This window comes from Strix aluco, chromosome 11 (genome assembly GCF_031877795.1).
Source record: "Strix aluco isolate bStrAlu1 chromosome 11, bStrAlu1.hap1, whole genome shotgun sequence".
NCBI lineage: Eukaryota > Metazoa > Chordata > Aves > Strigiformes > Strigidae > Strix > Strix aluco.
In genome coordinates, this window is record NC_133941.1 from 322,665 (window position 1) to 348,344 (window position 25,680).

At 44.7% G+C, this 25,680-nt stretch overlaps 1 protein-coding gene and 1 long non-coding RNA gene across 7 annotated transcripts in view; both read left to right on the plus strand.

Moving 5' to 3' along the window:
- Positions 1 to 2,615, plus strand: part of LOC141928395 (uncharacterized) — a 62,734-nt gene extending 60,119 nt beyond the window's left edge. For all 4 annotated transcript variants that reach the window (XR_012624745.1, XR_012624743.1, XR_012624744.1 and 1 more), the window contains one exon: positions 2,058 to 2,615. This is a non-coding gene — a long non-coding RNA (uncharacterized LOC141928395). The remainder of the gene's footprint in view (positions 1 to 2,057) is intronic.
- Positions 2,616 to 3,545: 930 nt separating this feature from the next.
- Positions 3,546 to 25,680, plus strand: part of TMCC1 (transmembrane and coiled-coil domain family 1) — a 120,914-nt gene continuing 98,779 nt past the window's right edge. For 2 of the 3 annotated variants that reach the window (XM_074836526.1, XM_074836537.1), the window contains exons 1-3: positions 3,546 to 3,639; positions 7,231 to 7,476; positions 24,913 to 24,969. Coding sequence is in view for 2 of the 3 variants with exons in the window: in XM_074836537.1 (XP_074692638.1) it covers positions 24,964 to 24,969 (6 nt within the window). In the remaining variant the exon portion in view is untranslated. Of the gene's footprint in view, positions 3,640 to 7,230; positions 7,477 to 7,684; positions 7,820 to 24,912; positions 24,970 to 25,680 lie in introns of those variants that run through there. The other variant, XM_074836530.1, reaches the window with a different exon arrangement.

Consider the following 25,680-nt stretch of genomic DNA (forward strand, 5'->3'; position numbering starts at 1 on the left):
CCTTACCCAGTATCATTCCAAACCCTATCCCCAGACATCTGGTGGTACATATCAAAGTAATAACTCCCTCGTTGTGAGAGCACTGCAAAACTGAACTGTATCACATGGATATTGGGAGACATCTGTACCGTAGCCACGTCTCCTGATGCTATGCAAGAAGGAATGACACTGCTGTGTGAATGTAAAGGGAATCAGATTTCAGGAGGACGGCAGTGACAAAACAAACTCTTGGTTGTTGCTATAAGGCCTCCCTCAGAGCCGATGCTGAATTAAAAGGTACATTTTTTCCAGGTCAGATCAGCAAAGATTTTTCACCATTCTAACCAGAACTGCCCTCCTGAGCTTGTGTTTCTCTCTATAACAAACTCCCAGGGTAGCTCATGTCCTTTATTCACCATTTCTGGCAGTGTAGCTGATGCCTGCTGGTGCTTCTGAAATGGTATCCCAGCAGTCAGGCAGGGTTAGTTTCTATAGTGACTGGAGATTAAAGAACTAAACCTTAATCTGAATGTAATTTTTCAGTCCACCACATTCAATTCACCTGGTTATTTCATGTCCATCTTCAGTCTGCTACTTGGTTTCTTCCCAGCAACTCCCTACTGAAAGAGCAAAAAATTATACAAGAACAGGACCAAAAAAAATCCCATCTGGAGGCACAATGGTTCCTGCCTACAAGGCTGGGGACTTTCATCTTACTGAAGGGCCTGGCTAACAAACCAAGAACTGACCAGGGTTGTGTAGGTAACGTTTTGAGGAAGGCACAGAAAGGTCAATCTATTCAGTCCACAAGCTGTTTTTTTCCCCACAGGAATCAAAATCAATTAATAGAAGCACAAAGAGACCCTCCCCAGTTTCAGCCCCATGCAAGCCATTTGCCCTGGTGTTTTAGCCCAGCTTTCATCCTCTTACCGTCTATTTAGACCCACAGTCTGTCTGTCACAGGACTTTCCTGTGCAAATGAGCATTAAGAGCTGTGCTGAATGCCACCAGCTCAGAAACATAACTGCTGTGCTTATTTTGCATTCACTTTGCACTGGCACAAGCCGCTGTGTTGGACAGAGACCAGTGAGGCCCAAAATGTTTTCTCCTGTGCAAGGAGTGAACTGATCTTATGTTGGAATGTTGATCACCTGAAACTCTAGAGCTGTACGACAGCGATAGCTCAGCTCAGAGTCCACAACAGAAGTCTCTGTAGTAAGTGTTGGCTCCTGCCCATAGATACATGTAGGTCTACAGATCTGGATTGTGCGTGCACAAAAACATTGTGCTGTCTGGCTTTCAGAGATACTGAGCTCCTTTGGCTTCAGCTGTTCTGAAAAAACAGAGAAGATGTGACAAAGCTATGATATAAAAGCCATTCCCTGAATATCTATTTGTAGATTTGCAATGTTCTCCTCTTTGAATTAGTGAATATATTTTTTGAAAATGAATTACACAGTACAAGATGAAATATACAGAAATATATGGCAGAAAGTCCTATTAGTATATAAAGAAGGAAGATAATTAATAAACCAAAACATCAATACCCAGTACCTGCAGAAAGGGATAATTGTACTCTAATTACTTCCTTGGCTACCTGGTTCATCACTTCTATATGTTGTCTAAAACCACAGATTTCCTTTGAACTTTTGAATCTGATATTCTCAGTCAGGTTGTAGTTATTAGACTTATGTGTTTAAAGCCAAACTGGAGATATAACACTAACACTTTGTTACTTGGATAATTAATATTAATAAATAAGAAAAAATTGAATTAATATTTTGAATATAAATGCCACCATGTATGCTGTTTACATCGTATATGCTCTGAGGCTAGCCAGTGGAATCCAGCCAGTTGGGTGCACTTGCTGCCTTTGGTCGCTCTCACTTTCCGTTCTCCTGTGCTGGTACAAGATCCCAGCGCTTGGTTATTCACCTTTGAAAGAAGGTGAGGTGAAAAATGGTTTAAAGAGGAAATTTTAAAAGATCTCATACTAGTTCTGCAAAATGTTTTGTTTAGTAGATAGGGGAAGGAACAAAGTTCCCATCAGTTTTAAATAAACTGTCCTTGTTTCCTAGGTCCTGCAAATCATGCAACACCCAGCCAGGCCTCAGATGACCAGTTGTTTATGAAAAGCCATGAGGCTTATTTGACTGCTGAAGCCTCAGAGAAGGAAGGTGGTAAGGAGGGAGCGGCCCTTGAAAGATGATACATCCATCACCTCCTCACTCCTCAGCGGAGCTCTGACTGTGTCAGTGGTGCATATTCGCTTTAGTAGGCAAAGATTCACCATCTCTTATTTCCTGCCTTCAGGTTTTCTTGGCATGTCAGGATCCATGTCTTCTCGGCACACCCTGTGACTGTAACTTCAAGTGGCAGTGTGGAATTCAGTGTGTACAGCTCGTGCCCTCCCCGTACCCCCTGACGTGTTACAGCCAGGCTCTGCTCCACCTTCAGGGCACGCTGGAGTGTGACCTGGGAGGGATGGGGGAGAAAAGAGAACTGGGGACAGTGAGGAAGGGATTTGAGTGGGAAAGATACTGGCTGGTGTTCATTAACTCTTGAGATTTACGTGAAAAAATCTAAGAATTAATGAGAACTGGTTTGAAATAAAAGTCAGGTTTTATAAATTCCAACTTTTTTGCAGCTAAATACATTAATTGCATCAGACAAATACAGATCAAGGCAAATTTTTCATCGAATCAGCTTCCAGAAAGGGTGCAGCCTTCTAAAAATACACAAGTGCAGTCCCAGTGGATAACATCGCCATCCAGGAGAAGAGAGATGTCTTCTTGGAGCACTTCATCTAGCTTGCCGTTAGATGAGAGTGATGGTGGAAAACCAGAAGCAGCTGATCAAGGAGGCCTCCTGAAATATGCACGTGTGTTAATATGTGTTTGACTCTTCTAGAAGTTTCTGTATGGTCATCACAACCGCGAGCACTACCCCATACAGAAACCAGAGGTCACAAATCCATCTGCAACCTGGCAGCTCTGTGCAGCCTTCCTAGAGCCTGTTGTTCCATCGAGGACCCCAGTGACCCCCACCCATCCCGGGGGTCAGACGGGGCCGTTTCGTCAGGGGTGCGGTGGGGCCTGGGGCAGCGGCAGCTCCTGCTTGGGGCAGAGGCCACCGCGGAGCCGGGACGCGGCGGGGCTGTGCGAGGCCTCTGCGACGGCTGCGGCAGCGGGAGCGCGTGTGGGAGAGGAACTGGAGTCGAAAAGCGTTTCAAAAACGGGCAGGAGAGGAGCGGGATGAGAGGCCAGCGCCTCCGCCTGGGGGTGCCGGGAGGACGCTTGGAGCGACAAGCGATGCAGCTGTTCCCTCGCAGCACCGCGGTCACGGCCGGCCCGCGCCTCCTCGGGGTCAGGGCACCAACCCCCTCCGCGGGGGAGCAGCCGGGGGCCGCACCCAGTGGCGCCGGTGACACCGGGCGGCTGCGCACGCGGGCGGAGGGAGCGCGGCTGCGGACCGCAGCGCCGCCGGGGGCCGGAGCACCGCTGGGGCGTGGCTCGGCGGCGCAGGGAGCCGGCGGGAGTGGGCGTGCACTCTTGCCTTGCCCCGCCCCTCGCGGCTGCGCGCTGACGTCGAGCGCGGCCGGGGCGAGGGGTCTGGCGGCGCGCGCGGGGATGGAGCAGCCGCCGGTGACGCGCCCGGGCGGTGAGTGACCGACCGACACCCCCCCCCCCCCCCGGGACTGAGCGGATCCCCCCCGCCCCCCTCCCCCGGGCCGGGCCGGGCGCGGCGGCCTCACCCGCCTCCGGACCTGCTGTTCGGCCGCGCTCTTCCACCCCGCCCCCGCCCACCGCCCCGTTTTCGGCGTCCCCCGGCGGCGGTCCAGCCCGCCCCGGCCGCCCCCTTCCGGCCGCGCTGCTGGGGCCGGTGCGGCGGGCCCAGGTGCGCCCCGGCGGGGCCGCCGCCTTCTCGCTGGGCCCGGGGCCGGCGCCGGCCTGCGCGGAGGCGCAGCTGGGCCCGGGGGAGGCGTGAGGCCCTGGCCGCCGCCCAGCCCCGCCCGGGGGGCGGTGGGGCCCGGTGCGGGCGTGCGGGAGCGTCTGCACAGGCGGTGCCGTTGCGGGGGCTCTTTGTTTTGGAGGAGCCGCTGCGTCTGACCTTACCGATTTTTAGGATAGCGAGAGGCTGAGTGCATCCTTCGCCTGTTTCTTCCCACCTCAGCCGTCTTTTATGTGATAATTTAGATACTAATTGTGCTGACATGTAAGTGAGCTCAAATTTTGCCCTCTAAAAACGGATTTTCGGAGACAGGCCCTTCACGTAGAGAACCTCAGATGCAAAGCAGTGGCTTCTGAGCTTTACAAGTCCCAGAAGTCATGAGGCTTACAGCTGAAACGCTCAGCGTAACTTGTGTGTGCAGCTGCAGTCAGTGACACCAGAGATACCCCCTCTGCGCTAGTAACAAATCCTGCGGCTGGCAGAGCACGGGCAGCGGGTTGAGGATCACTGTCACTACGGGATCTGATCAGTGAGGAAACTTAGGGAGGCTCCTTGTCAGGCAGAAGGTGTGAAGGTATGAACTGGAGGTATGGAGATCTGAGTAGGAGAGTAGAGGAGCAGTAATGTAACTACCACTTCATCAGAAACTGTGTCCGTCAGCCACAAACCTTAAAGTCAGATGTTTCTGCAAGGTGGAGGCCCTTAGTAACACGTGTCTGGGCTACAGGTGTGGCCACTGGAGTAGTAATGCCCTGAGCCAGTGCAAGAGGGTCCTCCTGGGTCTGGAGAGCAAGTGGTGCTGCCCTTGCTGCTCACTTAAGCAAGAGCAGCATGTTGTGGATGGCTTGATGTTTAGTCAACAGGACGATGCTCCTCTCAGGATAGATTCTTTGTCTGTCTGGAAACATCTGGAGGTGAGGAAAGCCAGGTGTCCTAGCCGGGCGGATTGTTCCTCTCAGTGCTGGGGGATCCTCTCCTCTCTCATCGGGGGACAGTGGGACAGCTTGCAGGACTTGCACTGCTCAGCGACCTCCACAGCCTCACAGGGTTCCTGTGCCAAATGGATGGGTTTGTTGGAGCTTTGTATCTGCTATGTCCTGTTCAGCTGCCTGATAAACCCGCTCAACCGATCTGAAAGTTGTGCAAAATATGGAAGCAAACTGAAGATAGAGGAAAATCTACTTTGTGTAGATTTTGCGTTAGAGATATATTGGGGCTTTAGGCTTTCATGCCATTTAAAAAAAGAAGAGGTTTTGCCATTAAAAAGTTTGGGGTTTCCCTCCCCATGTACCACGTAAAAGTTTCTGGGTTTTGTTTTTTAAGCAGGTCTCTGGCATGATTTGGGCTCTCTCACATCTTGTTTAATCATAGCTAAAGATTAAAAGCTGCTTCTAATTCAGATACAAAATAGAAATTGTTGAAAGACTACAGGGTTTTTTCTGTGTGTTTCAAGAGGTACTTTCTTCAGGAAGTGTGTTATATCTAGCGGGTCAGCTCTTGTTCTGGTCCGGGGAGTGGTTTGGAGCCTGTCTGTAAGCTGGTGGCGTTTGTATTGAGTGGGCTGCTGTCCTCTGCATGGGAGTTAGGCAAACCTTGTTATTAGTGTCTTGTCTGGTCTTTCAGAGAATTGTTTTTGAACCATTCAAAAATAACTGGTGTGATAGTATCTTGGGCTGGGTTTCTAGGAATTTTTGCTTAGGGGGTCCCAGGGAGGAATCTTCTATCTCCGCTTGCTATCTCCAGTGCGGTGTTCTGATGTGGTGTGTTCTCAGGTGGTTTCACGGCTGTTGCCTTCTAATGAAAGCTGGGCTTTGGGAAGTGGAATCCCTGAGTTTAAGTTATTGCTCAGGTGAGATGGCTTCCCCTTGATGGACCTGAAGTCTCCTCACCCCTAAAATATGGCTAGTGGTTCTCCCTTATGTCTGTACTCTAAGGTGTTGTGAAAGCTGATTACTGCAGTGTGCATGGATACTGCTTGATGAAATGCAGAGAAGATTGCACCCGCTTGATGAGGATATGAATGTCTTTAGAACTAATAGAGGACTCATGTTAACTCTCGAGGGTGAGAGGGTAGTATTTCAACAGTGTGGCTTGTTAAAGTGGTTTGTGGGCAACCAGCTCAGGGTGACCCTGCTTGAGCATAGGTTTGGACCAGGCTACCTCCAGAGGTTCTTTCCAACCTCAACCAGTCTGCGATTCTCTGAACTTGGCACAATGTTTAATAGTGGATAAACCAGAATCTTTGCATTTCACTCCCATATCTTCACTTTTTCCAATGTGGTGGCAGGCTAGCCGTGCTTTGTCAGCTCTACTAGAAAGTAAGTAGTCTGCTATGATTTAAATACTTAAAGTTCTTAAAACCCCTAAACAGTCGAGACACTGGATGTTGTCACAGCACAGTAAGCTGATTCTTTAAGCTTGAATATAAGCTTCAAATTGGTAAAATTGTTCCCCTGGCCAAGCATGTTAAAATGGTCACAGAAGGAAAAGGGAAGAAGGAGGAAACAAGTGATTGTATGGAGTTAAATGTCTGGAGCGAAATGTCTTTTTTGCAAAATGAAATCTCTTCATACTTTCAGAAGCATTTCCTGATAATGTGAAACTAGCTGACCTTTTTTATTTGTAAAGAGGAGTCCTACTGTTGTACCAAATGTACAAAAATTTATATCATAGTTACATTGAACCGCTTTGATTTGGAACCTAGATCTGCCATACTAGATGAAATGCAAACACAGAAGGTCTCTGCTCCAAAGAGTTTACGTTTTATTAACTTAAATCCAAATTAGGTAAGTTCAGAAGTGTGTCAATGCTCCTGAATGTTTGTTTATGCTGTGCAGGAGCTCCCCTGGTATGTGCCTTCTATCCATGCTGTGTTGGTCTTCCATCACTCTCTCTGTTAGTCCTCGCTTTGGACAGCAGCTTAATTCTTTAGTCTGACACGGGCCACACAAGCATTCCTGTGTAAAAATACGCAGGGAACATCAAGGCATCTAATGAGCTGGGAAATTTTGTCTGAAACAAGGCACTCTGCGGTGTGGCATTGTGTTAATTGCCCTGTTATAATCAAACATTATCTGAATGGTTATTTTCCTCCTTGAGGTAATTAATACATTAGGTTAAAGTACTTAGAGTATGAGGTAACTTGACAGGCTGCTTCTGATTTTAAATATGTCAAAGCTAGCAGAAATCCAATATTTCAAATAAGAGTTATTTTCTCTGAAGGACACTCAATCTGTGGTGCTGTTTTGCTGTTTATCAGATGTTAATGGTGTTTCTTACTATGCTTGTTAATTTTGACAGGTCTTTCTCCTCTACAAAGAAGCTTTTTTGCCAAGATTTACCGTGAAAATGACCTACACTACTGACTGCAGATGTCTGCAAATGTAGAAGCTGATAAATGGTATCTCCTTCCCTCCCCGGCTTTCCTGTTTCCTGTGGAATTTATACTTCTAAGTATTTTTAAAATCAGACTTCTGTGAAAGACATTTGGATTACAACTGTGAGCATATCTATGCAAAGAGACGAGCTAGCCTGAGCAATTTTGAGGTATGTATGCCTACTCTGACTTGTAACAAATGGGAAGAAAAGGCCATCTCATTACAGGGCAAAGAGCACTCTAGGCATATATTTTCTACATTCAGATTGATCTGCACCATTATTCATGTTTTAGCAGTGGAATATGCATGTGTGCAGTGAGTCTGTACGAGCACCAGAATATCCAGCTGACAGATACGGAGGGTGACTGTGTTTGAACCTGCTGTAGCAATATTCAAAAGATTCCTTCCAGAAGAGCTTGTGCTGTATGGCCCGAGCCTTCAGTGCTTACTCATTCAGTTCTTAAATGCCACCATGGTCTGTAGAGATTTTCTTCTTCCAAGCATTTGACAGAGTAAGTAGTTGTTGAATGCACCTGGGAGGCAGCGGGGGTTTCTCTGCTTGGTTAGATAACATGTTCGGGTGAAGTTGAAGACACATGCCTTGAGCTGGGAAGGACCTTCAGTGAGGGCTGGAAGAGAAGCCGCTCAGCTTCCCGTGCCCAGGTCACAGCACCGCGGTCTCGGCTCCAGGGAGCAGCAGTGCCCGTGGAAAGGGCCGTCTGCCTGCGGTGTACAAACCAGCGGGGCTCTGTGTGTGACTGCAGCTTTGTCCTGCCGGCTAATGGGAGGTGGAGAACCTCAGCTGTGTAAGGGCAGAAATGCACCAGTCTGCACAGCTGTATTTCACCTTCAGGCTTTTAGCTGTCCTTTCATACTGAATTCTGAACGTGGAATGAGGAAGTCGGCAAACTTCCTCCGTATGGGCTTAGAAGAGGCCAGTGTGCACTGATAACATCTGTTGACTCTCCTTTCGTAAACTACTTGGACGCGTTATCTTTTCTGTGGGGTGTGGGCGTTCATTCTGACATGCCAGGGCAGTGGCAGTCTTATCGATTAATTGTGGGTTACAACGAAAGGTAGCCAAACACATCTCTGTCCTCCAGAAGAGACTGATTATTCATTAGTCTTTTCTTTAAAGGAAAACTAATGTGCTGAAAGTGGGTACCTGACTGAGTCATGCTGCATTGCTGTACAGTGTGTGTTTAGCTGACAATTCCCTTAAAAGCTTTTTTCATGAGCTCCAGTGGTTCAGGCTGAGACGATACTGGAGGGACAGAGATCTGACCTACCTACCTGTCTGGCTTAACAGCCTGATGGTGATGTTCTTGTACAGGAAAGCAAGGTGGGCTGTGTCTGCAACGCTGGCGTGAGCTGTAATTGGCAGTGAGGGGCTGTGGTTGAGGAGGGGATCCCTGTCTGCACGTAGTTATTCCTCCTGCCATGCCCCTCCAAGCAGAGCTGGGGGCAGGGGCTGATAGCTTGGTAAATTCCTCTGTTATGAGTGGGCAGAACTTAGTGCAGCAAGCTTCAGACGTGTTCCTCAGTCGAACCTGGGCATTGTTATTTGGCTGTGGTAGCACACTAAAATAGCATTGGGCAGAAGAGGGATTTTGTTTCCTGTGAGCTGCTTTCATGAAAACTGGAGAAACCCACCAGAGCTTCAGGAGTGAAATGGTTTGAGCTGCCTGGTACCACTTTTTAGATGCATGTTGTGGATGGTGTACCAGGGACTTGGACTCTGTAACCAACTAGGTACCTTTTTTTAGTTCTATATCAATAAGTTACAGTCTCTAATTCCATCCATAAAAATTGGTGTGCATTTCCCAAAAAAGCTGCTGTTCTGTGAAAATTGAACAATTCCTGCAGTAGTTCTGAAAACCTGTAAGAATACATAGATTCTGTGTGTCCCTGACTGTATATCCCTAAGCAAGGCATTGATCTTTATTTCCTCCTCTCTAAGATGAGGTTGATCTACCTTTGTAAAGCATTTCATTTCATGAAAAGCATCGTTTAAGTGTTGTTTGCAATAACTGCAGTTTCATTATTCAAACTCATATGATTAAAAGTGAATACTACTGTGTGGAGTGGCAGAGAATTTGAGTAGAAGATAAAGTTTTCCTTTGATATAAAGAAATGGTCTGAAAGGTGAAATTGTATACACTGGAGAACGTTGCCCTAAAACTGCCCTACACGGTGTCTAAACAGTTTCAAAGAACGTTAAAGGGCACTGAGAAGTTGAGATGGATGGTAGTGCTGTTGATTCCACTTGTGTAATGGGTTATGATAAGAAGTTTGCAGACTCCTACTTACAGTTTCTTCAGAGATAAATTTGGCATGTTTCAGTATTTCTCAGATTCGTGTGAGCTGGGTCTCCCTTAACAAATTCCTTAGTGGCCTGTCTTTGTCCTGGAGTTGTTGGCTGTTATTTTCCTGGAAGCTAGTTGCCATGGTGATTATCCTGTTAGCAAATAAATGTGTTTTTCATGACCTCCAGGTATCCTAGTTTGGAGCAAAAAGACCGCAGCCTTTTCTGGGCTGGATAGAAGGACTGCAGCCGTAGAGCCTCAGTGTTTGTGAATCACTGCCGGTGGGAGAGCACTGAGCAAGTCTTGTGCTTCGGTGGGTCGTAGCAGTAGGGTGCAATGTCACTGGTCTGTAAGGAGCAGTGAGTGTGTGTTACCATGAGTCTGAATAATGGTTAGATTGGAGAAGTCAAAAAAGAGCAATTTTTGGTCAGGATCTGTTACGACTGAACTTACCAGATTCAGGCCAGCAGTGGTTGGCTGGCTAGTAAGGCAAAAGCCTTGCTGGTGGAAAACGGTCCCTTCAGGGCATGTGGTGCTGTGATCCTTCACTGTGTCCGCTTTCCGTTGGGAAAACCTCTAGCTCCGGTCTTCCGTGTTCCGTTGGAGCTGGGGAGCTGTTTGCGTTGTGCCCTTTTCAGCTCCGCAGAGCCGGGACAGGGAGCTGTGGTCTGGCGCTGAGGTGCAGGAGCTGCGGCGCGCAGGACCTTGCATGTCTGCCTCGCGCTCCTCTGGAGTGGGCCGTGTCTGTGTTGTTGCTAGGGGACAGTGTGGAGTGATGTGGCTCCGTGGCCGTTGATTAACATTAAATTCTTTGCTGGGGACGAGCGTGAACAGGATGTGTGAACATTCTCTTGACGGAAGAGCTTGGTTAGTTCGTGTCGAGTACCTGTGAGACGTTTGAGTGCTTGGTCTGCAGCGTCCTAGGGCAGGGGAGTGAGGGCTTGTTGTGGGGTAGAGGTGGGGAGGCTGCGACAGCTGCTGCTCGCTAGTCTGCAGAGCAGTTTCCATCCTGGTCACCCTTGTGCTGCAGGTGTTGCTTTTCAGAGGGTTTGTTGTGCTGAAGGAGTAAGTTTTCATTCTGGTTTACCAGAGTCCTTTAAATGCTTCAGGTGCAATTCCAGTTTGTGGGAGAAGAAAAGAATTCAAAGTGATTTTTGGTTTACTGTTGGTTTAACTCCTTCACGAGTGTCTAAAGTTTTCATCTCTAAAAGGAATCTGCTCTAGTTGAGACAGTCTAAGAAAAAACAACTTTTCCTTTTAAAAAGCAATATTTATGTGTGTGTCATAGATGACACTCCCAGAGTTACTTGAAGACATCCAGTAGTTTTTAGGATCAGCTCAGACTTAACCCCAGTGCCCAGAAGATGCCAGTTCTAACTACTAAACTCTACTACCTTCACAAACTCCTCTGGCTTCCTAAAGAAACGTGCCCGTTGAGGGGTCTGTTTTGACATCCATTGTCATGGTGCATCACGGTAACTACTGACCTCAGCCCTCCTCTGCTGAGAACAGGTTCCCTCTGCTCTTCTCTGAGTGTGCTGAGTGTATTCTCTAGTAAACCTGCCCAAGGAGGCCTTCAAATATTAATGTAAACAGCAAATCCAATGAACTTCTGTTTAGAGAACAGACAGATATGCTTTTTTGGTTGCTGCTAAAATGAGTTAAGAGTTAAGTTCTAACTTCTTTTCTTGTCTCCCCCTGCTCTGGTTCCTAAGGTAGTTTTTCTATTTAAAATTTAGATCTGTTTAACGATCAGAGTTAGGGAATTGAGAACAAGCAGAACAGAGGGGATGGCAACCTTCAAGTGGAGGGTAACAAGGGGAGCAACAGTGCTTTTGTTTGTTGGCTGCTACCAGTTTGGGCTCATCTGACTGTGTCCGAAGTTGCCCTTTGTCTGTAAATAGTAAAAAAACTCCAGGTAATAGGGTACTTTGAGGTCATTAATGGACAAGCATCTTTACTTGTGATGATACAGTTAATGCTTGTCCTTACAGTTTAGTGGTAAAACCTCACAACTGTGGATATTCAGGTACACAAGGAAATATTTTCACTCCTTTTGCAGAAATGTAAGCTTTTAATGAAGTATGCTTTTTATCCAGGAAGTAAGATCTTTCTTCAGCTTTTTTTAGATGGTTTTGCTGAAATAAAAGGTCAGACTGCAAACTTCCACCCAAAGAGAGACAAATAACCTATAATCCAATTACTTTAGCCATTTCCCATTATTTTTGTGTGTGTTTGTGGAGATAACAGTAAATAAGCCGAAGGCTGTCTGGAGTTGAGCATGAAGCTGTACTGACAGTGAATTTTGGCCTGGTCTCCTCAGGCAGTCTCTGCTGATCACAAAAACCCACCAATGCACTTGCACAGAGAATCGCTATAGGCACTGATGGTTGTGAAACTTAAAGGAGGATCTTTACCCCTCTAAATTGGCACTTCGTTTTTTTAAAAACTGCTTATGTTTTAGCAAGCTCCTGGAACTGGCAGTGACCCGCTGTTGCTGACCCACCTCTTTTGTGCAGTGTTATTAAGGAAGTGCTAGAATAGCATGGTTTTTCTGTTCTGTGGTCACGTTATATGTGACTTTGGAAAGATAAGCGTGTGTTTCAGAAAGAAAAGAACTGTCATGATCGCTAACCATGTTGGGTTGCTTTGAGGACGGCAGCTCTTAGACTGAGAACGCCTGCTCCGCTAACACCCGAGCCCCCGCTCTTCATTCAGGAGAAGGTCCAGCAGGTGCATGGGAGCGGTGTAGGACTGGAGCCTGACTTACTCCCTCATTAGAAGACAACTAGCAGTCATTTGTTGAACACTCCTAGTTCAATGTTAGCTTTTTACTAGCTCTTGCAGATAATGGTAAAAGACAGGATTATTATTGGATTGCACCATTCTTGGGCTGGCAGAGTAATTTCATCTGCTCGTTGGTGGGTAATGTAATTGGCCTGTTCCAGTACCTGAGCTAGTCTGTACAGTTCTCTGTAACACTGCAATTCACACTGAGGTTGTAACACGCATGCCTATATGTTAAGCAGTACTAAAAAAAGCCATTTGATTTCAAAGACCACCATAGAAACTCAGTACTGTCTTACATGCTGAGAAGTGTATTTTTGTCCTGTTAGAAAAGATAAAAGGGAATAATTGGTGGGAGTGATGTTTCTCCCTTTGGAGTAGTTCCCCAGATAGGGGATAGATTTATTCTTGATGATAACTGGTTTTCCTTAAGTTGCTGCTAAAACTATACTTTTGGTAATTTCTAAAATTAGGAAGACAGCAAGACAGGCAGTTCAGGAGAAGAACTGCTGGCTCTCTTGGTGAGGAACATGGGTTCTGACTCTTTGGAGACAGTGACTGATGTTGCTGTTCCAGACATCCTGTAGTAAATTTCTGTCCCTCACTGAGGCCTGTCAAGCACAATTTTCTCTGGAGCTTTAGGTCCTTTGAGCTCGCTACCCATTTGTGTTTTTATTGGTATAATTTTCTTGATCTCTGGACATGGTGGAAAGCCTGAGTAAATAATAGGTGAGGAACAGGTATAGCAGGTTCTAGACCACAGATGTCAGAATTAGTAACGGAGTTCTCTATTCTAAGAGCTCTTCAGTTACGTAACTGCTATAGCTATGTATTGACACTGTTTTTTAAAAAAAAGTTTGGTAATAGAATTTGAGTAGTGGGAGAAGTCTCTAAGATATAAAACTTTTGCATATTAATCAGTTACATGTAAAAAAAAAAATCATTAAAACCCTTTGTGTGAACTGTTTTGTTCTGTATCTGTAATATGAGAGGGAAATCTGAAATGATACCCCGTAGAAATTGTTGTCTAAGAGTGGGTCATTAGCATGGTGGAAGGGCTGGATGTTTTCTGTGTTTCACAAAAAAAGCCCCTGCAGCTGTTTGGTCTGGTCAGTTAAATACGGCTTTTGAAAAGTACCTGGTGATTGTGTTCTTCATCTTGGACTTCACTGGGAAGATGAGCCTTCAAGTGTCCCCCATCCCTCTGACAGTGGGAAGGTCCAGAGCAAGACAGACTCCTCCTTGGTGAAGGAAGACCAGGTTAGGAAACACTCACAAGTTCATGGGCGTAAGCAAGTCTGATACCTGATGGGATGTACCCGTGAGTGCTGAGGGAGCTGCCTGATGTCACTGCAAGTCTCGGAAGGGCTGAGATGATCAGGGAAGGTGCCTGAGGACTGCAAGAAAGCGAGTGCCACCTCTGTCTTCCAGAAGGAATCTTTTGAAAAAGAGGATCCAGAGGTCTGTGGGTGGGTCAGCTTACCTCCATCTCAGGGACATGATGGAACTAATAATACTGGAAACCATTTCCAAGCATGGTAAGGACAAGGAGGTGACTGGGAGTAGTCAGCGTGGCTGTAGGGAGAGGGAGTCATGCCTGACCAGCCGGATAGCTGCCCACAACAAAATGACTGGATGGTAGATGAGGGGAGAGCAGTCAGTGTTGTTTACTTCGACTTGAGTAAGACTTTTAACACAATCCCCCATAGCATCCTCATGGACAAACTGAGGGGGAATGGGCTAGATACATGGACACTGAGGTGGATGAGAAATAGTTCAGCCGGTTTCCCACCCACCCCAGTATCCACATATCCAGCCCGTACCCTCTCAGTTTGTCTGTCAGGTTTGTGCTCAGAGCAGCATGAAGTCCTGGTGGGGGCCAGTCACTAGTGGGGCATCCTGGGGTGTGTACTGGGTCCAGTACAGTTTAACCTCTCCATTAATGGCCCAGGTGATGGGGCAGGTGCACTGTGAGCAACTTTGCAGATGATACAAGGTGAGAAGTTGATACACCAGGTGATTGTGGTGCCATTCAGAGGTACCTGGATAGGCTTGAGAAACGGACAGACAGGAACCTCACCACGTTCATCAAAGGGAAATGCAGAGTCCAGCCCCTGGGGAGGAGCTGCCCCGTGTAGCAGGTGGTGTGTCCTATATGGGCCACCCTGTACACCTCTGTAGGTGCTGGGGCTGACCGCCTGGAAGGCAGCTCTGCAGGAAGCGACCTGGGCGTGCTGGTGGACACCCAGGTTGAACAGTTCTGTAAGGAGCCTTTGACATGGGTCTTGGTTTTGGCTCTGGTTATAAGCCTGCATCTCCTCAGTGTTAGGTAAACTTCAGACAAATCTGCTTCCTTTTTTGTGCTGCTTTGGATAAAGATTTTGTGGATTTTTTTTTTTCATGTGGACTCTGCCATGAATGTGGGAGGAAACATTCAGGTTTTGGCTGAGGCTTTAAGTGTATGACTACTTGATTCCCATTGGCAAGCAAGTCATTGTGCCCAATTTCTTTATACCAAAATCACTGAGTTAACTCCTGTCTTTGTGGAGGTGGATATTGAAGAGCTGACATATTTGTGTGTGTGGCTGCTTAGCTGTGCTGTGTTTGTACAGTTTGTTTGTGTTCTCTCTAAAAAGGCATAATTAGATCTATTAGAAGAAAAGGACCATAAGTGGACATCAGTATTTTTAAGTCCAAAAAGTGTAGGCCTTTGCTGCTTTTAAAAGCCTTCTCAAGACTAGTCAGCTAAAGTTGAATATATCTCACCTTGCACTGAAATATTCATTATGACTGTGCCAAGAAAGGTGATTAAAAGTAAATGCAGAAGAGTCATCATGCTTCTGGTATATCAAAACTTGAACTAAAAGGTCTCATATTAGGGCACAAGCAATAAAGTAAACCTCAGCGTGCTTGGGATACATGCGTTCATGTTCACTGAACAGAGCAGGGAAGTCAAAACTCCTGTGTGGTCACAGTTGTGCCTGCAGCTGACACAGACTGTTTCCAGACACACGCTGTTGTGCCGTAACAAGGAGCTGCAGCTACGCTGGGTTCCTTCCTCAGCACTAGGGAAGAAGCCTGGCAGCGTACCCGTGCATTCAGGACAGGCACTTGTGACTGCTCGGACTGTGTTCCTGAGGCACAGGGCCTCGTTGGCCATGATTTCTACCTGGTAGGGTATGTATGTACTCAGTTATGTTGTTCCTTGTCTCAAGCTATGCTTGGAGACTTGGAGAAGTGGCTATAATGAGTCCAGTTAAAAACACATTATGCCTGTATCCTATTTCTGTTGGCAGCTGGGAGCAGGCATTTAGGACTGGGTGTAGGTAGGGAGGTGTGGATAGGGTGGTCTTTTGCTGGTAGGTCCTCCCAGCCTCTTGTCGAGTGTCAGCTGAAGTACTCCAGCCAGTGTTCACTGGGCAAACTGAATGTTTTGTTTGTAGCATTGCAGGGAGGGACTTGCTAATGCTTAATCAGAAAAAGAGCCATTTAAACAAACAAGGCCCAGATTAAGGCCTGGACTAGCTCACTTGGAGAAAGATTAGGAAGGACAATTTTCTTCTGAAGAGCAGGAATGAAACTGCCATATCATGAATATGAAAGACAGTTTGGAAGTGGTAGAGCACTGTAAGCCGTCGGTTTGTTAGTGAGTCTTGTTAACTTCTGATTGGAATTTTTCTATCTTGCCTGTTTTGTATTTTAAGCAGTACTAATGCAATGAGCTGTCAGGTTTTGCAGCCTGCAAGCAGGCTTTTCCAGTGGCAGTGGTCTTCAGACAGTAGAGCTTTTCGGGTATCCTCCTCAACAGCATGGGGGGAACTGTCGCATGGGAGATGCGTACTCCTTCTTCTGAGCCAAGTTTTATGTCTGTAGGGAGTGGTTAAGGTACAATGTTTAGGGAGATGTGTTAAAGATCTGTGTTGAAGTGTGGGGATGGTCATCAGTGTTTTGGATTAGTAGACTTTTCACCATTTTGGGATGGAATATCGTTTGAGTTAGTCTTTGTAAACTGTTTTAAGTCAAACTTCTACTTTGTAGCTCATTTGATGCTAAATATCAGTGGAAGGCTTTCATATACCTGGTACCAAGAGTGCCTCAGTCAGTGGGAAAAGCACTGTGATTTTGCTGAGCCAAATGAAAACGTCTTTTGATCTTTTAGTCTCAGTAAGTTGAGTCAACACTTCTGAAAGATCAGAGAATTAATACTGGTTTTGAGTCATCAGGGGGAGTATTTTACCACTCTGTGCCAGGTTAGTTCTACTTTCTTCTTTCACGAGTCATTGTAAAGATGATACTTTCCAAAATTCAGGGCTAAAAGCACATGTTAAAATCGCATGTAGTGTGGGTTGGTGGTAGATGATATCTTTCTTTACAAGCCTGCTAATTTAACTTGCTTTAACTCTCTTACAACTCCAAGCCTGGAATAAACCTTTCTTATAGAACTAGAGGTGCTAAATCTTGCCAGCTTCTGTGCTGGTATTGTCACAGATGAATCTGTTAGAGTTAAAATGAGAGGCCATCTCTTCTTTTTTTTTTTTTTTTTTTTTTTTTTTTTTTTTTTTGACTGGCATGCTTAAAAGTGTCTCTGTAATGCCTGAAATAGCTGTAGTGTAACCTTTTGTCTTCCCTTGGAAGTGGAATGAAAATACCTGCATTTCCACTTTGTGGTTCACTTGTTTCTGACATCTGAGTTGGCTTTGACACGTTGAATGTGACAGCATCTCCTGGCAGACGGGCAATGAGGATAAGAGCAGCTTTGATCTCTTTCCCCCCTGCCCCTTCCTCTCCTGAAAAACTCCTGCCGAAATGTTTGTCATGGCCTAGTAATGTTCCATTTTTCCAGAGGCTGGAGAATGTGATTCAGATAATGCAAATATTAATAGGAAAAGTTGATAGTAGGAATGCAGCTGACCAGAGAAACATTTGAGATGCTTCAAGGAATTAAATCTGTTCCAGTGAAAGATTTCTTTAAAGAGGGGGAAGCTAAAAGAAACTGAATTACTCTTTTTCACCCTTGCACCTATAGAATTCATTTGGTATTTGAAGGTAGGCTTTTATTGCTGCCGTACTGCTCAGTATAGGCTCCAGCCTGTGAGGGAAATACCTCCCTAGCTGGTCTTAGCCATGTTAATGAAACAGTTGCATCTGCTGCAGGGAAACTGGAACACATTTCTGCTGCTGTATATACCTGCAATAGTGAAAATTGATAAAGCAGCTTAAAACAGTTTCTTCAAACAATGAAATGTGGCTTGTTTTGACAGACAGGATTCAGTGCTTAAAGCTGTGTTTTAAATGAGACACCTGTGAGTGTATATTGCTGTAGCAGTTTTTCCTTGTAATGGCCCACACTAATAAGCCTGGAGCTTTTCCCATCTCTGAGTTGAGAGGGGAGCAGATTGTGCTGATGACCATGTTTTCTCTCTGTTCCTTATATATTTTCCTGAAACATCACAGATCTTAACTCATGTTCACCCTCTTGCCATCCTCTGGGCTGTTGGGCTTTTTGCTTCCCTTTGATCTTGCCCTTGGCCCCAGATGGACCCAGCCCTTGCTGCCCGGTTTGGGCTCTGCACCTGGGACTGGGGTGTCTGAGTTGCCTTTTCACTGTTTGGGTCCTTGTAATCACACTGCAGTTGCTTATGGCTTCGCTGCATGTTGGAATGTGGAGAGTACGGTTGTGTTTTTAAAAAACCCACAGCTAATAGGCAGATCTTCACTGTTTGTCTACTCAGTTGTGAACTCTGACTTCAGATTGTGAGTATATGCAGGCATCTAGTAAAAAACAACTTGTTGCTAACAATGATGTTATCCAGTACCTCTGTTTTATAATCCTGGTCTGTCTGTTTCTTATTTACATACCTACAGAGCTCTTTTCTTTGTGGAAGACCCAATATTTTGAATATTTGCTTAATACTTCTCTCTTTCTTTAGGGAAGGTAGTTCGTCAGTTTACAGAATGCTGTATTTGAACTTTAATAAATGAAATTATTTTTATTTTGAAGAGTCCTTGTTGAAGCTCATGTGAGTTCCTGTTTCTCCAGCTGTTGTGGCCATAGCTTCAGATACAAGGTTTTTGATAACACCATTTTGGAGTAATTGTGCCCTGTCTCTACCGCCTCCCTTCTTTAACCTTATCCCAAGGATTTTATAACCACCTCTGTGGGTCATATTCTTCCCCCAGTCCTGTTTTCCTTCAAAGCTGAGTTATTTTTTTTGTTTTGGTTCATGTCACAGCCCTGGAAACAGCTGTGCCTACAACAGCTAAAATGATGGGATGTCATGCTGTGGGACTGAAAATGAGCTGCAGGGGACAAAAGAGCTTGGAAATTCTTCAGATTGCTATTTCTGTCATACTACTTGTATTGCGAAAGGCTTGACCTGTGACTGGAGAAGGTCCCTTCGTTTGCCCTCCAGTGAAGCACTGAATTCAGAATGTGCAGTTGACTGGTTTGTAGAACATGTAAACATGGTTACAACTTTTTTCCTCTTAGCAAAAAGCAGAGATGTTCCTGAGGAGATGCTGTAGTTTGGCTTTCCTTTCAATTTGGTTTTGAAGAAGAGTATGTGAGGATGTGGCTCTTCCGAAACATCATGAAATCGAGTGAAAGTGTCAGCTGTCGGTATCTCATGGCAAAGCGCGCAGCCGTAAACTGTGGCCTTGTGTGTGTACTTGTGGTGGACGCTGTAAAACTACTAATTTTTAATCCATCTTGTTGAAAAGACTTGCTAATCGGCAAGTTTCCTTTTATGTCTAGTAAAACAGATGGTCTTTGTAAAAATTCTTTGTATCTACCCAGATCCATCAAATTCATTTCTCTTCTAAAATACCTGCAGACTGCATTTTTAGTGCTGTCTCAAGTACTTTTAAGTACATTCACAAAAAAAATTCTAGAAAATGTATATCATGTGTGTGATGGTGAATGTTGGCAAATCAGAAGGCTCTAGCTAAATCTTTCTTTAACCTTGATGTACCTTTCTTGAAGCACTGGTTTTATTAATTTGATGGAAAATACCCTTTGTGTAGCCTTTTGCAGGAAAATATGTTTTTGAAATGGTTTTGGTAGGTTCCAGATATGGGTACTGTAGGCTGTCCTGTTCATAAGCAAATCAGAAGGTGGCAGCAGTGAGAGATCACATAGATACGACACTAGCAGTGTAGACCTGTCAATTATGTAGTTAAGAAATTAATCTGGGGTGAAGGATGTGCTTTAAGAATAATCAGTGCTTTCTAGAAGGAAGAAGAGGAAGGCCCTAAACTGTGGAACCAGTAACATTGCCCCTCAGTCAGACTCTCATGGAATACCAGCTCTAAACGCAGCAGCACAGTCTTGAAAGTCTTCTCATAAATTTACAGGTCACAAGCTATAGAAATAGCTGAAGTATTTTGCTTTGATTTTCATGTGATGTTTATAGCATGTACCAAAACCAGATTTATTATGTATTGGTATCTCTGCACGGTTCTTAATTTTGGAGAAGTCTTGACGTCTGCTTCGTAGCTTTGATTCAGACAGCAGCGTAAACACTGAGTTACTGGCATGTTCAAAGAGGGATGGGAAAGATTTCAGTAGCAATCGGTTGTACTGGAAATCAGTAGAAACATTTCTGAAAACTGGTCACTTGACTTCAAGGCACTGCAGTTTCCTAATAAACAAGGAGACTTACCTAATCTTTGGTATTTGTGTCTACAGTCCTTACACTGTGAACTTCTACCTTTGCAGAAGAACCCTTGGTCTCTATATTCACAGCAATCAATGAGCAGTGCTTCTTACGGGACAGCAGGAATTTAGAGGTTGCCTGTGGGTGTTTAGAGACTGCCTGTGGGAAGGTGCTTGATTCTGATGTGGGTGTATTCAGGAAGATGTTTCTTAAAAAGTAGTTGGAAGGAGAAAGGGATCTGTCGCTCGTTAAGAGGGTGTTTGATATCTGTTCATCTGTGACTTGAGTGCAATTTCCTCTTATCTACAGGATTAATATTTGAGCTTTCAGGAACAAAAAACCTGTGTGCATTAGTTGTGTTGGTCAGCAGTATTAAATATAAAGTCATAGGAAGGAAATGTTTCATCAGGGGATCCGAGAAGAGGCTGATGTTGAAAAATCACTTTCTGGTATGTCTGTGAACATGCCACCCTTGCACAGCACGAGCATGTGAACCATTAATGGCTGCAGTGGTAGAAGTGGCAAATACATTTTGGTGTGCCAAAGCATAAAACCTTCTGCTGATGAACCCTTTGAAATTACCATTTGTTAATGTGCATGGGGAAGGCGTGGGAAAAGGTGACTCTCCCTCCCCTCTTCTGCTCCAGAGGACAATTCTTAATGTCTTTTGAGTGACCTCAGGGGTCTGCTTGCACCCCCTTGTAGCACACACACCCCTAACAAAGGAGTGGATGGACTGTGTGGATCTATTTTAGGCTTGTGAGGATTCTAGGAGAGAGGTGGTAGGTCTCATATTTTGGATGGGCTCAGATACAGTGCCGTGTTTGTCCCTGTATACCTTTAAAATCTTACTAAGTTGCTTCTTGATGATGATTGTGTAATTCATATATAAATACACTGCCAGCCCCTCTTACTTTACTAGCAGTGTGCTGAGTGAGTTTTTGTGTTCTTTGGTATTCATACAAGTGACCCGTGGTTTAGGGTGTAAATTGTGGGACTACTGAATGAAGAGTTGATTTATTGTGCATGTGTCGGCTGACTCAGTCCTTTTACCAAAAGAATACAGCTGGCTACTTTTATAAAATTCAGCGGCTTAGTATTCTACGTTTGAGTTATTCTTAACTGATATCTGTACACATTGCCTTCAGAGGAATCTTAAGTGTTTTGCTCCATTATAAAGCTGGTATTACTCTCAGTGTTTCTCCCCTTCAGCTAGCTGGGTTGTTCATATTTTGCATGTAGGAAGACATTAGGCACAGAGGCAGGCTTGCTCAAGAGCTTTTAACAAGGCTGCTGAAGCCTAGGATGTCGGGTCTTTCAGCCACCAAACTGTTCCTGCTGCATCTGTGGTTTGAGAAGGGAGAGCAAGGGTAGCAGAGATGCATCATTCAGCTGCTTTGTTCTTGACTTCTGGATAATGTTGGGAATGGGTTGGAGGGTTTAGGGGAATCATTAGGCAGAAATCAGTAAAACCTACCATTGCCCTGCTGTGTTGGTTTTGGCCTGTAATGCTGGAGAGGCTGTGTCCCTTGTTCCTGTTAAAGTGGCAGCGTCTCTCTCCAGCCGGTGCAGTCTTTCTTGCTGTATTGGATGGCGAGGACTCTGAATGCAGAGCACTCTGGATGAATTCAGTGAATTCCTTGGGGTCTGCCACCTGCCACTCCCTACCGTTTCATCAAAAGTAGCTGGCTTGGGGCTAGTCCCCTTTTCTAAAATCTTAGATGCGGAACCTCAGCAGAAGCCTGGCTTGCTTTACACATACAGAAGCTGGTTTTTTCCCCTCATCTCCCAGCTGCACTGTTTAATATGCTGAGTCTTTCTGGTTTTGTCTCTCAGTTTGTTCTTTCAGACATACTCCACTTCTGTTCTCGCATAGAGTACTGTCAGTGTCAGGGTTGTGGCCAGGTGGGGGATTTATATACATTTATATGTATCTTTTGTCCCTGGTTTTTCTTTTGGACTTCACTAAAATTCAAGGAAATCTTTTTAGAGGAGGAAGAAGAAGAATTATGTCCCAAAAACTACAGGTATCCTTTCCATTAAAAGTAGTATTGTTTTCTGGTCTCTTTTTCCCTGTATTCTGCCATATTACCTATGTTCTTTGCATTTAGTAATTTATTGTACATACTTTTCTTCCATTCTTGCCCCAGTTCTCCACTCTGACTTCTTAAAAATTGTTCTAATAGTTAGATACATATGTTTCTCTAGGTATTGGGTAGTCATGCCACTATCCAATTGTGTTTTTTTTGGGTCAAATTATTTACTCTCCTACTGTTGTCTTCCTTTTTGGATGTTTTCCAGACCACAGCCCCCTTGAATTTTACGCCCATCTTGGTTTCTCATGAGTTCCTCTGACAGGATTAGCTGTCAACACCTGCAGTTTTCTCTCCTTATTTGCTCTGTTGCTTGTTGCTGCTGAACAATGATGCTTTTAAAAGATCTTAATCCTCCTGTGGATATAAATCACTTGCTAGGTTTCCCAGTTCCCATAATATGTGGTTTTCCAGTGTGTGACTATTGCCCCTTTAGTCTTTCTTGCTAAACTGTTTGTCTTGATACAGAATGCATTTTGGGATGATTTTCCGAAAATAATCTGCGATTTCTCAAACTGAGATGGGCTGTTGCTTAATAAAAATCATTCTTATTCTGAAGCAACTGAAAAATGTTTTTCTTTTGCTGAATAGGAGGAACGGGAAGCATCTCCTGCCTAAGATACCTGCTAACGTGGACTACAACTCTATGATGAGCTATTAAACCCTAAGCCAGCTCTGAGCTGAGTTTCAACGTTAACTTCAGAGTTCATTTTATTTACAAATAACTGGTTCTGAAGGGAATTCATTGAACTGATGCATTTAGAGTAAACTTTTGCCTGAATAAAGTTTAACTGAAATCTAATGGGCCAAACTCTTTTCTGACTTCTGATCTTCATCTTGGATACTTTACAAACTTTTGAAATTTTCATGTTATGAAGTATTTGATGAAGAAAAGTGAAAGAGTGGGAAGAAGCTTTTTTCTCCCTGTACACAGTCTAGCTGTCTGGAGCAAAACAGCACCAGCAATACTTGATTTATTTCTGCCCCTCCAAGTTCTCTGTAATATGTATGTGTAGCATTCGTGCTAAGTAAATGGCTCTGCAATAGAGCCATAATATATGAAAAAAAAACAAGCTAAGACTGTGTCTACTCTTCATAAGTACAGGAAAGTGAAGGAGTTCTGATTAACCCAGTGCAGTAGCTTTTCAAAATTTAGGATAAAATGGAGCTTCTGACAGAATACGGGAGATTTGGTTTGTATGTCAGTGAAGGCTGTGATTCACAAGGGAGAAAGTACAAGTAGTTTTCATGACCTTACACCTCAGAGCCCATCTGTGGGTGCTCTGGAAAGTGGACTCTGCAGTATAAAGGCTGGAAATTAATTTCAGTCAAAAGCATCTGTTGACCTGCAGGGTCCTATAGTGCTGTAGGGCACATCTATGAAGACCTCACTGGCAGAAGCTCTTACAGCTCTTACAAATAAAAGATAACATAAAAAAAAAAAAAAAAAACCCCAAGTGGAATGGCTATGAAGTTATGTGGTAGCAGCACCTCATATGTTAACAATACTTCACACACTGTGCCTGGTTCTCCACTCATACTGTTGTAGAAATGCAGTTTCTTCTATGTCAAGATCTTTTTCAAAAATGCGTTCATTCATTTTTTCTAAGTTCTTCATATTTGCTGTCATCACTTTCTTCATATTCTAGCATCCCACTTCAGTGGTTTTGATTAGCAGTTTCTTTATCTCTACTGTCTTCTTGGAGGTGGGAATCTGACGTGTAATAAAATAGTCAAAACGCCCCAGTTGTGCAGAGCCTTGTAGTATTCTTCAGAGTGCTAATGTATTCTGAAGCCTGTGTCCCTGTTTTCAAAAACTGGTTGAGTTAACTAATCGCCTTTGGAAAACCTGGGTGATTTTGCTGTGCTTTGGAATAGTGTGTGAGTCTGGCTGGAGAAATGTGGTCAGTGTGTCTGCTCTCAGCTGTCCTTTTGTCACCCTCTTGTGTTCTTCTAGCAGGCATCTGGCCTTACCTTTTGCAGAAACATTAAACCGATCATCAAAATACCCTTGAAATATTCTGTTTCCTCCTTTGGGAGAGGAGGGCAAAGCCAGGATGGTGTCGGTGGGTGCGGGGTGCTTGGCCTAGGCCGGGCTCGGACCCCTGAACCCCTCAGGCTCGCTGTGTGCGCAGGCTGGGGCTGGGTGCGTTACCTGTCCCTGCAGGCGGGCTCGGCGGGGCTCGGCGTGTCCGTGGCCTGCGTGAGGAGGGTGCTGCGCAGGGGTTACACTGTGGTGACCTCCTGGCAGGGCCGCTGTCACCACCCCAGCAGTTCAGCCAGAGGTTTCCCTGGGAAATGAACTGAAAGGTGCTCATGTTTCAGAGTGCTCGCATTTCCCACGTCCTGCTCCGTGAACTCCAGATAAACAAGAGCAGGCTGTTTGACCTGTGCACAGAACATTTAAATTACTAAATAGGAGGAGAAAATAAAAATTTGTGTGGACCAGTCTGACCTTGCAGGCTAGAGCCCTGAAATCTACCTGTGCTTTCAGTTGGTGGCTGTAAACCCCAAGAGAAAACATTCCTTCACAAGAACTTCTCAATTAACTCTTAAGATTCAGTTTCAACTTCAGTTGTATCTGTATCCCTTCAGTTATTTGAAAGAGTTTAAAATAGCCCAGCTTCCGGAGGCACTTGCATTTAAATGGGGGGGGAAAAAAATATTAAAAAAATTAGAAGTTGGAACCATGCTCACTTTGTTGTTTGTGTACATCTTTCCTTCCATTTCCAGAATTGCATCTCATACCTAATTTCTTTTGCAGTTTTGTTCAGTGGAGGGACTGCTGTATGTCAGCCATGCTAAAGGGCAAGTGATGGAGGCAAGTACTAGTTTATATATTCACGGTTATCTAATATTGTTTTTGCCAGTTTCTCCTTTTGAACTGTTTTGTTTCCCAGTGCTGCTGTGAAATAATTGCACAAATGAAGGACTATATTAGCATGTTCTGGGATGTAATAATGTTATAACAGCTGCTCAGTATGACTGTATATGGAATTGTGAATTTTGTCCCTGATGTATTGTATTCTCATACGAATAAGAAATGTATGGTTTTGAACTTCATGCTATAAAACACTCCATTTCCTCCCTCAAATAGAATTTAAAGAATGTTGTAAGTGGGGAAAAAAACAAGCACAAAACTTGAATCTTAATGCAAATAAATGTGCTAATTAATTCTGCTGATTCACAGTTCTTCACATTTATGAGTAGTTTTTTCCCCAAAAGTAGATACTAGGACAAATAAGTAGTTTTAAGGATCTTCATATGAGATATGCAATTTGAAAAGCTTTTTTCAGGCTCGCAGCAGACTCATCATATGGAAATACGAATAGGCACCTGACCGCAAAGCTCCCGCAGGAGCCTCTTAAACGCAAGAGTCAGTGTAATTTCAGAAACCAGTCACAGAACGCACAGGGGTCGTAGGGACTTGTCTGTGAGCCAACTGTAGGCTGATTTGTTTCAGGTTGGTTTGTAAATTGGCATAAGGCTAATTTAAGCAGTTTATTGGTTTCCAGCAGGTAATGCATGGAAC